At 36.5% G+C, this 12,623-nt stretch overlaps 1 protein-coding gene across 5 annotated transcripts in view; it reads left to right on the plus strand.

Moving 5' to 3' along the window:
* NSD2 (nuclear receptor binding SET domain protein 2) overlaps positions 1–12,623 on the plus strand; it is an 88,878-nt gene that overhangs the window by 63,543 nt on the left and 12,712 nt on the right. For all 5 annotated transcript variants that reach the window (XM_026064536.1, XM_026064537.1, XM_026064534.1 and 2 more), the window contains 4 exons: positions 8,295–8,426; positions 9,532–9,655; positions 10,662–10,862; positions 11,531–11,710. In XM_026064536.1, coding sequence (XP_025920321.1) covers positions 8,295–8,426; positions 9,532–9,655; positions 10,662–10,862; positions 11,531–11,710 — 637 coding nt within the window. The remainder of the gene's footprint in view (positions 1–8,294; positions 8,427–9,531; positions 9,656–10,661; positions 10,863–11,530; positions 11,711–12,623) is intronic.

Here is a 12,623-nt window from a genome sequence, read left to right on the forward strand (position 1 = left end):
TGTGTACACTTGTGGCACCGCATACTTAAAGAATTTATCTAGTCTAGCAGTTTGGGCCAAAATATCATTCTTCAGTTCAGGAATTCTTATACTGAAATAAAGGAAATGTTAACTGTAACTCAATTGACTCTGTCAGTTTTTCTGTCTCCGTGTGGGTGCACAAGAGATTCTTTTGAATACAGTCTGATCTGTTGTTTGTATGTTGCTTAATGACCTATCCTGCTGTAAGCTGTGCGTAGATCCAAAAAAAAAAAAAAAAAAAAAAAAAAAAAAAAAAAAAAAGCCCTCCAGTAGTTGAGCTATTTTGTTAATATGAAAAAATTGCAGTTGGTGTTTCTCTGTAGGAAAGGACTAAAGAGTTTGTATACCCGAATCTTTCTATAGAAAGCTCTTCCTCAGACCAGACCACTTCCTGGGTTATTGTGGTGTAGAAATCACTGACTCCAAAGTCACTTCAGGAAGTCTGAGCTTGTAGTCATGTCCTTAGCTTTAAGAATAGTGGAACCTACTAGCCACCAGCATTTAGAAGTCATGGAAACATGCTTCTAAAATGCTTTTAAAAAGATGCAACCTGTCCCTGAAAAGCTAGCGGGTGACTTGAGAGACGATGCTACTTAAGCCAGCTGAGTATCTTGAAACAACTCAGAAAGGATGGCAGGTTGCTTTTTGTTTGTGAGCCCTTTCTCTCATGAATCCTTCTGTAGCAGTGACTTGCTTACCAAACGAAAAAGCAGAAGCAAATAATAATTTTCTGCCATGCTCTGTTTTCGTTTTTGTATACCCCTAACTTTAAAATAAGTATACATAGTGGGTTTTGTTTCTGTTTGCTGTTCTACAGCAGGGATTATAAAACAAGAGATGCTTGAGTAAAACAAGGGGAAGTGGGAGGGTTAACTTTTTTTAGCTCCAGAAAAAAATGCCCTTTAATTGCTTCTATAACAGGATAAGCACAACATGGCAGAAGAGCAACATTGTCTTGAATATGTTTAAGGTCAAAGTTTGTACTCTTAATGATTAAGTGCTGTTAAACAAGCACATTAATACAAGTAATGCAAGAAGTTTTTTATAAGACTGAGTGAGTTAGTGTTCAGAGGAAGAATGTACATGTTTTAATGAAAATTGCACTTTGGTAGCTAGAAAAATCTGAGAAGGTATGCGACTGGTGGAGTGGTAACTGTTGGAGCCCGTTCTAGTGTGTGCGTCATAGATGGAAAACGTAGTAAAAATATTAGCAACTCTTTTCACTTTAAATTTCCAAATTTGTTTTGAACCTTCATACACTGGAGAGGGAAAGCTTGTCTGAATTGGATGTAGGAAAGGCGAATTCGTAGCAAGTCCAGTAAGCATGGAGTACTCGAACCTTTTTCACTTTGCATTTGCTAACACACAATAGACAGTATTTGAAACTTGCCTCTGCTTCCTAAGGCATCTATTTTTGCCTTAGCAAACATTGGTATTCTAGCCCTTTAAAAGGCAGGAGGTAGTTGGGGGSGGGGGGGGGGGGGGGGAGAGAAAACAACCCTCAACATAACCAGTGAGCCAGCAAAGATGGTTTTATACATCATTTAAAAATGAGTAGAGACTTAATCCTAAACTTGGAACAAAAAGCATGTTTAATGGCCAGGTGAACAGCTGATTGAGGGCCAGCCTTGAAAAGCAGAACAGTTGGATTTTATGTTCTTACTATTGAAACATTTATTACTATTATTTTTAATTCTTGGGCTGCAATTTGGATATAAGGGTTTTTTTTCTCAAGTAGTTGGTGAGTGGATGGAGCAAATATCCACATAACTTTTTTTATTTCATCCTCACCCGCTTCTTTGAAACACAGGATCATTTGACTTTTTAAATTCCAGCCTATACGTTCTTGTATCATGTATCGGTATGATTGGATGCCAACTGGGAGTATGTCAGTACTTGTCATTCTTTTTATATGTGAAATTTCAACCGTCCGGATGTGAAACCTATGTTACCATTTGCAGAGTTCATCCACATGATTCTAGAAATACGCAAAGCTGAGCTTACCGGCCAGCTTGTATCTAACTTTTCAAAAAAAAAAAAAAAAAACGGGAGGGGGGTGAGGGGTGTGGAGGGTAGGGGAAGAAAAAAGCCAGAGGGAATGAAGAATTGGCTTGCATTTCTGCTGAGGCGTGTGGCTGAAACTGGAATCAGGTACCTGGTTGCAAAGAATACTTAAGATTTTGTTGTTGTTCTTGTAGAGCTGAACTCGGCATTCAGATGACTTACTGAATGGCGTATGAGATGTTTCAGTATGTTAGTGCTTATCCTTCCACTTCTGAACACCGTTACTGATGGTGAACTATGCTGTTAACTGAAAATCACAGCATTGCAGCTGGGGGAAGTCTTGTAATAAGAAAAAAAATGAAAAAGGGATTTTTGTACACAATGCTTTTGTCAAATCATCTTCCTACCCCAAAAAATCTTTCCAGAGAGCTTCAATCAAAGGACAAAATTGAGAACAAAACATATAATATCACAAAATACACATAGCCAACTCAGTTCACTTCCTTTTAACGCTCTAGTATCTGAAGTCTTATTTTAAATGTGCAGAGATGCACATATTTCTTACTCCTTGCTTAGCCTGCTCAGCAACCCTCATTTAAAAAGACCTCTTACATATTTAGCCTCTGTCTTGAGAAGGAAACTACACTGCACACACTGTCTGTGCATCTGTATGCACATTGTACATCCCTTTTGCACAAACGTATTGGGGTGAGGTAGTTCAGGAAGCAGTAGAAAATCTTGTCCTAATATTTAGAGATTAAACAATTATCCAGTATTATGGAACAAGATTCAGTGTCTGTTGCTGTGTAGTCTAGCTTAATACATCAAATATTGCAACATACAAAGCATCGTTATTTAGTAATGAATTAATGCTGAAGATTGCTTTTATAAGCATTCTTATAGTCTTTCTAAAAGTAGATCTGTGTTTCTCTGGAAGAATCCATTAAATAGTTCTTTTGCTTATTGTGAACAACCAATTTTAACGACATGACAGGCTTAATTCAAAAGCCAGACTTTGAAGATACACTGTCTTAATCTGCTTGTTCCTGTACCATTGCAAGCCTGTGTACCGAATATCAAAAAAAAGTTGCGGTAGCGTGAGATGTATGATCAAAATACTATGAGATCCCTAAATCTAATTTTTACAAATTGATAATACGTTGCCACAATTTATATCTTTCCATTGCTAAAATATGGGGGGAAATGTAATACTAAAGCCGAAGAATATATAGAGATGCCTCAAAATCCTATTTCAGCTTGACTCAATACTAAATATTTTTCCAACAACAAAGCTGTAGTGAACTTGTAAAAATTGTCACAATTCCTTACATGTTCTCTTCAAGTCATTTTTGTTGCCTGTGTGAGTAGTGTTTAATAACTCATATACCTGAGAGGGGCAAGATTGCTGTGAGGATCTGAAGGTGAATTTGTCACTTTTGCAAGCAACTGTATTCCGAACCTCATTAATCCCTGAATTAAGTTCTGACGCAGCCAAAATCCGATTGATTTCAGTTAGGCCAGATTTTTTCCCTTCTCTTGTATGTATACACAGATGCAGTTTCCAGTTTAAAAAAAAAAAAAAGATTTGAGTCTGAAATATCAACTGGTTGCTCACTATCTAGTCAGGGCAGTGCAGTATGAAAGCTTTCAAAGGCAATTACTGTAAAAATACTTTTGAAGTTTCCTAATTCAAGGAAATAAGAAGGAAAACCTGCTTGATTTACCAAATAAAAAGTTTTGTGGTGCTTGTGATGATACATCAGCAGGCTAACTTCAGCAGAAGAACAATATCTTCTAGGTATTTTTTTTTAACATTGCTAATTGCTAACGAAAAAGGCAGATGATGGTAGAGTTTGGGTGTGATTACATTGCACAGACTTGTCAGTTGCTGTCAATCTGAAGTGAACAACTTTGCCTTTCCTTCCCCCTCTATTTGCACTCTTACAAATAGTATGTGCCCTTATGGGAAATAAGGATTTACTCCAAATGTAAAATAGCGCAAAACATCAAACTAGCAATAGCTACAAATTACTAAATAACAGGTTTTGCCACTAATCTAAGTGTTGTGGTTACTTTGAACCTTGGCCTAAATATCAGAAGAGTTAATTGCATGCAGTTTACCTTGCTAAGGAGATTATATTACAAAAATAAGGACAAGACAGGCTCTGGCATGATCACAAGGGAGAGATTTACATTTGTATCTTAACAGCAATTAAAAAGAAAAAGAAAAGCCAGGAAAGATCTGTACCAATTTTTATGGAATGCTGTGATTTCTAATATGAATTACTACATCATTCATTGTGTAACGTATTACATGTGTTCACAGACCACAAAACTGTTATGTTTAATTTTAGAAGTGGTTGTGTTTTGTTACATGTGAACTGTTTTCCAAAGGCTGTATTGTATATCCTCTCTAGTTAAGTTTTTTTAAATCAAAGATACTTTCATTGCAAAACTCGACGGTTTCCTTGGTGAGTCCAAACCCTTTTTGTGCTGTTGCAGGTTGCTTAGGGCACGAACACAGTTCTCCCAGCTCTTTCTGTCGCGGGACGCTGTACGTGTCATTAAGCTGCAAGTCCTCTCTGAGAACTGTTAGATGAAGATTTTCTCCCTCAGCCTCTTTTAGGCAGGCCTGGGATGGCTCCTTTTACTGCCCTGATATTTTCTTCCACTTTCCCTGGATAGCTTCAGGAGTTTGGCTGTTGAATTCTAGTTCTCTTTGCTGAAGGAGATTACCCAAAAGGTGGTTAGAGACGACGGGGTTCCTTTACAAAAGGAGATGGCTACTAGAGAGGCTTYCCCGCCTGGGTGATAAAGAACACGAGACTAGGCTCAAACTCTGAATTATCCTCAAGAAGCGCTCCCTTTCTTAATTAAAGGGGGGCTCTGCTGGCCTCTCCCTTTATTAGCACCCTAAAATAAGCCAGTATGAAAACACTCTTAGCTGATGATGGGGTGGGTGCGAGTTCTGCATGGTTTACATGTAACGTGGCTCTTGGATGCGATTGCTAAACCTTTGACATGGGTGACAGCGAAGCAGTGATTAGTGTTGTAGCAGCAGCATGCATGAGGCAGTGAAAATACAACACTGACCTTGTTATGAATGTATTAAGTCTTAGGAATTTGGATGGTCAGTGAGCAGGTATCCCTGCTTATCTGCTCAGTATATATTAGAGTGTTTGATTTGTGAAGTGTGTGAGGTTCCTAATGGTGGTAAAGGAGAAGTCTTAGTCTTGCTGAAAGATGCTGTAGGTCTGTCTGGTAGCTGTATAGGGGATTCGCTATAGTTATTTTGTTGGTGCTGTGTATGTTGGTATGCACACTTTTGTCTCGGGTGCAAAATCTAGCATTAATCTATAGGCTGGTGTAAATTGCTAAGTTTTGTCTTAAATAGGCTGGTAGGATTTGGTTTTGTGGTTGTGTTGGTGCTGCAAAGTCTGATTCTTTCTGCTGCTCTCTTCTTTGGCTCAGTGCCTGTTTAATTTAAATGAATCCGTATTGCATTGAGTCTAAGATAGTAAAATTTCAGTTCTGTAGGAAAATGGTTTTCAGCCTGTGGTTCACAGCTGTCTGAGATTTTGTGATCTATCCCTAACGGGTTTGTGAAAGACAACCTTGTCAGCAAGGTTACCTTTCTATATAGAGGTCCACAACTTCATCTGAGTGTTTTTCCAAGTGCATAAACCAAGGAAAAGCTAGTAAACCGTTGCTTTACAACAAACCTTATTCTCCTGTGACTTAACATATTTGTCACTGGACTTGTTCTGTTTCTATGCTCTGCCTTCAAAAATAGAGAGCTGGGGGAAGCAATGTGGTGTTTCTTAAGGGCAAGACTTTATATAGTATAGCTTTTGCTGCAACAAAGCGAAGACTCTCTTAACCCTTCAGGCATGCTGCACAATGGGGTTTTTTTCTCAGGGCTTTAGGATACTTTTTGTTGGGGGGAAGCAACCGTATGGCAAAATCAGTACAGACCATGGTCGTCTTGTTTATAACATAGAATTTAAGTTTTTCTAAAGAAAAGATAAACAGATCTAAGAGCTCCTAGCTCCTCCCCCACCCCCCCMAAAAAAAGACTGGTTTGGGCTAGTTGTAACAGGAATATAATGAGGTACTAAAAAAATAGTTAGAGCAGTGCACTGCTCATGCTAGTTAGTGTTGCTGTGGGAATAGTTTAAACAGAAATAAGCATGTGTGTGAGTTTACTTAAGCTATAAGGGAAAACGTTTTTGGTTTTGGTTTTTTTTGCCAAACTCCGATACTGCCTTTCTTAATCTGCCACTTCTCGGCAAAATGGCTGCTCCTCGCAACCCACTCCGGTTGCATTTGCAGTTTACTGTTTCACAGCTCCTTCCAGATGACGGAGATTTCCTGATGTCTGAACAAAGCAATCACTTCACTTGCAGTTTCTTTTAACCCTCTGAATGCTAACACTCCTAAAACAGTCGGACAGAATTGTTAGATCACTTCAACTATAAAGATACCCATAGGTGAAGTGTAGATACAGATCACTTTGATAGTACGCGCTTGCACAGAGGAAATGCATTTAAACCTTTGGAAGTAACCTGACAAAAAACATTGGTAAGATCCAATTTACAGAATAGTTCAAACATTGTCAAAGAAAGCAAATGTTAAATGAAGGAAAGCAAAGTAACTGGCAACAATAGTGAGAAGTTATCGATCGATAACGGTGTTTCTAATGGGGTTTTATAAAGGCTAATTAATAGTAGGCCCAATGTGCCTTTGCATTATTATCCCTGATTTCAAAATAAATTTGCAGATGACATGGAGATTGGTTGATGGGGCAAATGCACATAGCCATCTCCATTACTTAGTAAGCTGGGCCATTTTTGATGTGTTTTAATGTAGATTAACATAGGATTTTTTTTTATATATATATATATATATATATATATATATATATATATCTGAAAACAGAATGGAAATTATTCATATGGATTGGTGGTCTGTATCCTGACAAACAGCTATTGGAAAAATGCTCTCTTGACAATTAGTTTCAATGTTGTATTGAAAAGATTTGTGGAGTTCCCTAAACAAGTGAACAGAAGTAGTGAAGAAGAGTAGTATGTTGATTTTACTTTTGGATTTTATATTTATGGGACTTGTAATACAATATTGCCTCCATTTCTCATGCCCAGTTCTTCAACAACCTTTTTAAAATACAGGAAAGCTTTAGAGAAAACCTACCAAAATTCTCTTAAGGCTGGAACAGATTCCTTAGTGAGAATGTTAGACATCATTCTGGCTTACCAAAAACAATTAAAATAGGCTTAATTGCAGCATGCTTCCACAGGAAGAAAATATCTGGTTCCAAAGGATTCTTTAATATAGCTGAAATACGTGGAGAAAGCATCATCAACTGTGAGTTGCAGTTAACTCAAAAGGGACATAAGGCACAATTTTTGATGGTATGTTTGAAAAAGCATTAGAACAAGCTTCAAGAGAAGCGACAGATTTCTTTTGCAATTGCAAATTGTGATGCTCTCATAGAGAATGTGCTTTAGCCAAAAACCAATTTATTGGGTTCAATCTGGGGGCAACAGTATGGAATTCGATCTTCCGGTATAACAAGAGATAAGACTAATGGCTGAATTGTCCATTCTGGCCCTAAATTCTATTGAGCTGAAAACTTCCCTATATTTTCTTTTTAAATGTGTTGGGTTGTTTTTTTTTTTTAAAGTAAATTATGAATATTTTTTTAAATCCTGTAGCTTTTTAATACATCTATATCTATTATATCAAATTCATCCATCTTATGTGGTGTTTGTAATTCAGTGTTAGCTGCAACATTCCTTACCTGCATTCAGAGAGCCACTTCTTCCCTTTTCCCTCTCCTCTATATACTACTCCCACTTTCTTGGAGAGTATCTGGGTCAGAGACTTTTGTATGCAGCTTGAAATTTTACCAAGTTTTTTTCTAAAATGAACTGTTACTGGCTAGGCATTTCTGGCTGACTTTTACAGGACTGAGTATAAGTAAAATGCCACATTACAACGTTTTGATGTTTTGTTTTGGCTACTGATGAGTTTGTGAAAATGACTGTTATATAGTCCTTTTGATGAGACTTCCACAAGTGCATACTTTCAGTTTTTAATCAAACTTATTTTAAAGGGAGGAAAATAAAACCAAAAAAGTGTGTGTAAATCTGTTAGTCTGAATTGCAGTCTGTTTATTTCCTTCAGTTGATATTCTGTACAAAATTCACCATACATGACTGCTTTCTCTAACATGTATGTTTAATCTTCAGATCTCCGATGGTCAAGGGGATGAGCGGTCAGAGTCTCCCTATGAAAGTGCTGATGAAACTCAGACAGAAGTGTCTATATCATCCAAAAAATCTGAGCGAGGAGCAGGAACAAAAAAAGAATATGTGTGTCAGGTGAGAGATGTTAGCTGGAGCAGTCAGCTGTGTTTTTTGAGGTTTGCTAGAAAAGTTTTTTTTTTTTTTTTAAATATATATATAAATGACAATATTAGGCCAGCAGCAAGTTTATTGTGTCTCTGTCTCATGGAAGAGATGCATCTTAGTGATGAGACCACTGTACCAGTAACCAGAATTCTTCATGCCTGATTTTTTTTTTTTTTTCCTTGACCTCAAATGAATCATTTAGCCTTTCTGCTTTAGTTTCCAGATCTGTAAAATGAGCATAATCTGTACCTCAGAATAAGTGTGTGMCTGTTGCTAGGGAACTGGTTAAATGATTGAGAGGAGCTGCTTGCTTATCTGTTAATAAAGTGGAGGAAGCATAATACAGTGGGTTTTATGCTTCTGAGTGAGGCTCTGAGTGTGGCAGAGATTAAAATAATACTTCCATTGGTAACAATATTTATATGGCATGCTAATTGAAAGCAAAAAACTTTCTCAGAAACTATTCTAGAAGAATTCTTAGGTTATGAAATGATAGTACAGTACATCTGTGCAGATCAAATTTGTTTGCAGTGGACTAGACAAGCAGTTATATTTTCGTTTCTTCTTGTGTATAGTGATAATGAGGTTATATCTATCTTTAAATGTTGGCTAATGACTTAAATTCTGCCAGCACTATTGTTCAGTTCATTTTTAGTTATGCATGTGTCATTGCTAACAGCTCAGACATGGAAGCATTTTTATGCTACCTAGATTAATTTCTTTTTGCCAAAGGAAAGGAAAATAAGCATGCTTTTTAACCCTACTCAGATGCATCAGCGTGCTCAGGGAAAATATCTTAAAGCCTTTTTTCTGTTTGTTTTCCTGTCAAATTGTATTTACTCATGAACCATGGTTCTGTGAGTGATATTTCTAGCCATTTAATGGTTCTATTACCTGTTTCGACTGGAAACCAGGGCACATGATGATGCTTGTAAAATTACCATTATTTCACTTGTTAAATTTATTCCAACAACAGTAAAGAGATTTTGAGGAGAAATATATGAAAAGGAATAAAGAAAACACTTTTCCACATATGAACTTTTCTTTAACATTCAATGCCTTTGTGTTGTAAAAGCTTTGTGAAAAAACAGGTGATCTCCTACTGTGTGAAGGACTTTGCTATCGAGCTTTTCATGTAAGCTGCCTTGGGCTCTCTGGAAGACCAGCAGGAAAATTCATTTGTAGTGAATGTACATCAGGCAAGTCTGTCCCTTTCTATTAATAAAAAAAAGTTGTAGTTTTCCCATACTTTATTCCAGGAAATCATCCTGAACAGAGTATGTATCTCTGAAGAAACCGTATTTATCCTTTGGTGCCTGACAGGGTGGGAGTTTATTGCCATTATTTGTGCCATGTTGTAGAAATTTCGCTCTGTTTTTAGTGCGAAGTCTCTTGCAACTTGAGTGTTTTACTCCGAATTCCATTACCTTAATAATTGCAGAATATTTACTCATAGTATAGTTACAAATCTAAAGTCTGTCACAAAGACCTAAGAAATCCTRGAAACAAGCAAAAGTAGCAAGTGCAACTTTTTCAGTCCTTTTCCTTTTTAGTCCTTTGTGTGTCTCTATCAATCCTGCTTTTCCAATTAAAAGACTACCTTATTGCTATTAATTTCATTTGCTTTTAATTCTGTAATAACTGCTTGGAAGTTCTTAATCTCAAAACATTACATGTAAAATTTTGTGTTCTTGCTCATAAGCTGAGTTCAGTTCATGTGATCAACCTCCTTGGAAAAAGTCTGCTTCAGGATAAAGTTGTCCCAAGCAGTCCAGAGAGACGCTTAGAGAATGCTTGTCCTTGGTTTGTGGACCTACGACAAATTTCACAGTGTCACAGACAACCCATAATCCTGTTTTATTGCTTAAAAAAAAAAAAAAAATCAAAGTTTTAGTCCTGATGGTACTGAGGTTTATAAAAAGAATGTAAAAGCAGATCAGTGAGGCTTTGGGTGTTGTGTACAATTTAACTGTGATGATTTTGCATTGTAGTTTTAATTTATCTGTATCTGAACAGATTGTTGTTTAAAGGTCTTATAACCAAAGTGTTAAAGTAAATATATTGCTACATCAAATAATAGAGTTGGATTTGGATTTATTAAACGACAACAAAACAGAAGCCCACAAAAAACCCACAGATGTGTTTTAAATACACAGGGTTGGATGAAAAATGAGTTACATTATTTTTATTACTTTTACCACTTAGGTGTGCATACCTGTTTTGTGTGTAAAGAGCGAAAGGCAGATGTGAAACGCTGTGTCGTATCCCACTGTGGAAAATTCTACCATGAAGCTTGTGTGAAAAAATTTCACCTTACTGTGTTTGAGAACAGGGGTTTTCGATGTCCTCTCCACAGCTGCCTAAGTTGTCATGTTAGTAACCCTTCACATCCAAGAGTTTCAAAAGGTAGTTTCATTTTTACATTTTTATGACTATTTATGGTATGCTAAGGTAAGGAATCTGTCCATTTAGTTGCTTGTAGTTGCAGTTTTTCAGGCATATGTATGCTATTGATTGGTTTAGAATTTTTTTTAAATAAAATTGCCTAATTTTTAGTCGGCATAAGTATTTACCTTGTTTGTGTTCTTTATCAAATTATGTTAACTAGCATTCGATTATAGTTAACTGTGTTTTCTAGATTTCATTGTCTGGGAAGAATTAATATATGATGATTAGTGAGAGAGAGGACAATCAGAGTGAGGGCAAGAACTGTGAATACACATGCATTGTAGCAAGACTCCTTGAATTTGAAGTCATTTGATTCTGTGCATATTTTTAGCTTTGGAACATCTGTAGACAAAATCGCATGACTGAGGAAAGCTTGTCTGTCCTGTCATGCATAGTTAAAGCCTTCGCATTTAAATATTATAGTGYTTTAAACTCAGTATAAGATTCTTCTTTAAAAACCTGTGTTATTTCAGTATTCTTGCTGAGTGTAAATATGCAGAATTTGAAAACATAGCTGATATACTTTTGTGTATATAGGCACTCTCAGGCAGTAATACCATTTTTAGATGAAATAAAGGATCAGGTTAGTTCAAAAAAAATAATATGGCAGTGTTCTGCTTTGCTAGGAAAGATGATGCGTTGTGTTCGCTGTCCTGTTGCATACCATGCTGGAGACGTTTGCATTGCTGCAGGATGTGCAGTCATCGCTTCCAACAGCATTGTCTGTACGAACCATTTCACTGCCATGAAGGGAAAAAGTCATCATGCGCATGTCAATGTGAGCTGGTGCTTTGTGTGTTCAAAAGGTAAACTGATGTAACACTCTTACGTATATGCAGCATCTAAACGTTTTACTCCTCAATTTAATTTTTACCTTACTAAACTGTTTAACAAAAATTATTAGAAATGTGGCGTATTACGTTAGGTTTCCTCAGATATTGAAATAACTTCAGGTTAGCTTGTGCTTCAAGTTTTTGAGTATCTGTTGTTTGTAGATATAATTTCTTAAAGAATGTTTATAATTGGGCTTTGTCCAGCTACCAGAAGCTTGATTTAATTCTTTGCCAGAGAAACGTAATGAGAAGTACTTCTGCGGTCTTTCGCCTGTGTTCAATGTACTGAAGCTTTTTGTTTCTTCGTTGCTAATACATAATATTAAAACATAAATATTTTAAAAGCTGCTTTTAGTTTAGCAGCATACAGCACATTGAACCAGTGTTAGTTGTGCTAGAGCTGCCACTAATTAATGATGTTTTGCTTTATACTGTAAAATAAATTTTTTACTTACTGAGAACCACAGAATACACCGTGCTGATTAAATGCTGGAGGAGACAGTTTACCTGATTTGCTAACAAATTAACATGCAGCATAGCAGCTTGTTAGGCTGCAGCTAACTTCCCGCTTGGTAATTCATGAAACAAACTGATGATCTCATTCCCCACCCCAAAGAAAAAAGGTTTAATAGAGAAATCTGATGAGGGTTCATTTTTGTTGTTAAAATTTAGCATCCGGTGAAGTATTAATATATATTAAACTATGTTAAATATATTGTAATTGTTAAAACAAAGTAATTATAATCTGTGGTGCATTATTCTGGCTTTTTATTGTTAGCTTGCTTGTTAATTTGTATAAATTACTAATCTGAGTCTGCCAGGCATTCAAATTAGTAAGGCTCTCCTGGTTTTTGTACGCAACTAAATGATATGTATTTGTTGCAAA

The sequence above is a fragment of the Apteryx rowi genome, unplaced genomic scaffold, assembly GCF_003343035.1.
Source record: "Apteryx rowi isolate R43461 unplaced genomic scaffold, aptRow1 scaffold_22, whole genome shotgun sequence".
NCBI classification, from domain to species: Eukaryota; Metazoa; Chordata; class Aves; order Apterygiformes; family Apterygidae; genus Apteryx; species Apteryx rowi.